Below are 1500 nucleotides of genomic sequence, written 5' to 3'. Positions count from 1 at the left end.
ATGTGCATTTGCGTGCAACGTTCAACGTACCCTGCCCCACACCTCGTGTTTTCTTGGGGCAGGGCGTGGTTGATCTTTGTGGTTTAGATAGGGCCGGTGGGCCATCTAGCGGGCTTTCGGCGTTGCATGCGCAGTAGTTTCATTTGTGTAGAAGGTTTGTGCAGGGTGCAGTGGAGCCTTTTGATTTCTGCTCGAAGTCGAGGTCGGCGATCGCCACTACCTCGTGGTGCGCATGGCGTACGACAGTCTCTGCCGCGTGTTCCTCGACCGCGGCCCGGGACCTTTACGAACTGCAAGGTGGCATTCGAACGGCCAACGACCGTTGCCTTTGGCATTCTCAACGACGGTGCACAGCACATATACTACATTCCCATCTACAAGTTGAGCGATGAGACGATTAGCCGCATCCGCATGTGTGCGACGCCGGCAGTCGTTCAGCGTCGACTGGATTCAGATCATCAAAGGTACTACGCGAACCATCAACGATGCTGTGGTGGAGCATTGACATTAGCACCGACCATCACCAAGGTGCGCGGCTGCATCGACCAGTACTTTGCCACAAGCGCGAAATGGTCAATGTGACGCCGCAGATGACCAAGACCAACACCGTGCACCCTCGCTTTACGATGCTCTTTGTTCCGCTCTCGCGACCATACGCGATAAGATACAACTGCATGACCCACGAAACGATAGCGATCTAGACAAAAGTCAACACGCGACCTTCGCTGCGCTGCGGTGCGCAGACTTTTCCCGGGCCAACGCGCCGTTGTCGCTTCCTGCAGTCGTCGCGCGATTTCACAATCGCACCTAATCGGAGAGTTGCGTGAATTTCAGTCAAGTGCGCCGTCGTACTTTATCGATATTTTATTACTCTTTTCGAGTTTAACGTCCGGCAATGTGACAGCACTTAACAGGAATTCCTAAGTCGTCCTTAATAGGACGCATTTGGCGCGATATGATTGGCTCAGACCAATGAAACTGCGTTTCATTAGTCAAAATTACTTGATATATAGCCAATGGGTTGTCCAGAATGTACGAATTAATCCCTTGGGATGCTGGTACACCACGTAAGCGTTCCTACCAGTAGCTTGGCGGTACGCCGCGACGTGCTAGACGTAGGATGAGCAGTGTGCTTCACCACACAACGAACGAGCACTGAGTTTGCTTCGTATGAAGCTGTATTGAAGCCGTCGAAGACACCACGTTTGGCTTTGAATATGTCTATCAATTGAAAAACGCGTCAAAATAAATCGAAAAACGTGTCAAGATAAATTGAAAAAACGTGTCAAAATAGATCAAAAAATCGTGATAAAATGGATACGTGGGCGAGCTCGACGGGTCTTGTAGGCTGCAGTGAAGCCGTCGCAGACACCACGTCAAATACGTCTATAAATTGAAAAACGTGTAATTTAAATCGAAAATACATGATAAAATGGACACGTGGGCGAGCTCGACGGGTCTGATGAGGCTGCAGTGAAGCCGTCGCAGACACCACGTTTG

The 1500-nt window shown here is 50.5% G+C and overlaps 1 protein-coding gene across 1 annotated transcript; it reads left to right on the top strand.

The window, feature by feature from the left end:
• Positions 1-388: 388 nt before the first annotated feature.
• Positions 389-701, top strand: SPRG_11510 (hypothetical protein; the record flags this gene model as incomplete). The annotated part of the gene is made up of 3 exons (XM_012350515.1): positions 389-464; positions 512-528; positions 591-701. The coding sequence occupies 3 exons, from the start codon at positions 389-391 to the stop codon at positions 699-701; spliced, it is 204 nt and encodes a 67-aa protein (XP_012205905.1).
• Positions 702-1500: the final 799 nt, after the last annotated feature.

This window comes from Saprolegnia parasitica (assembly GCF_000151545.1).
Source record: "Saprolegnia parasitica CBS 223.65 unplaced genomic scaffold supercont2.66, whole genome shotgun sequence".
NCBI lineage: Eukaryota > Oomycota > Saprolegniomycetes > Saprolegniales > Saprolegniaceae > Saprolegnia > Saprolegnia parasitica.
Note: the sequence above shows the minus strand (reverse complement) of the source record. Positions and strands in the feature narration are given on the sequence as shown.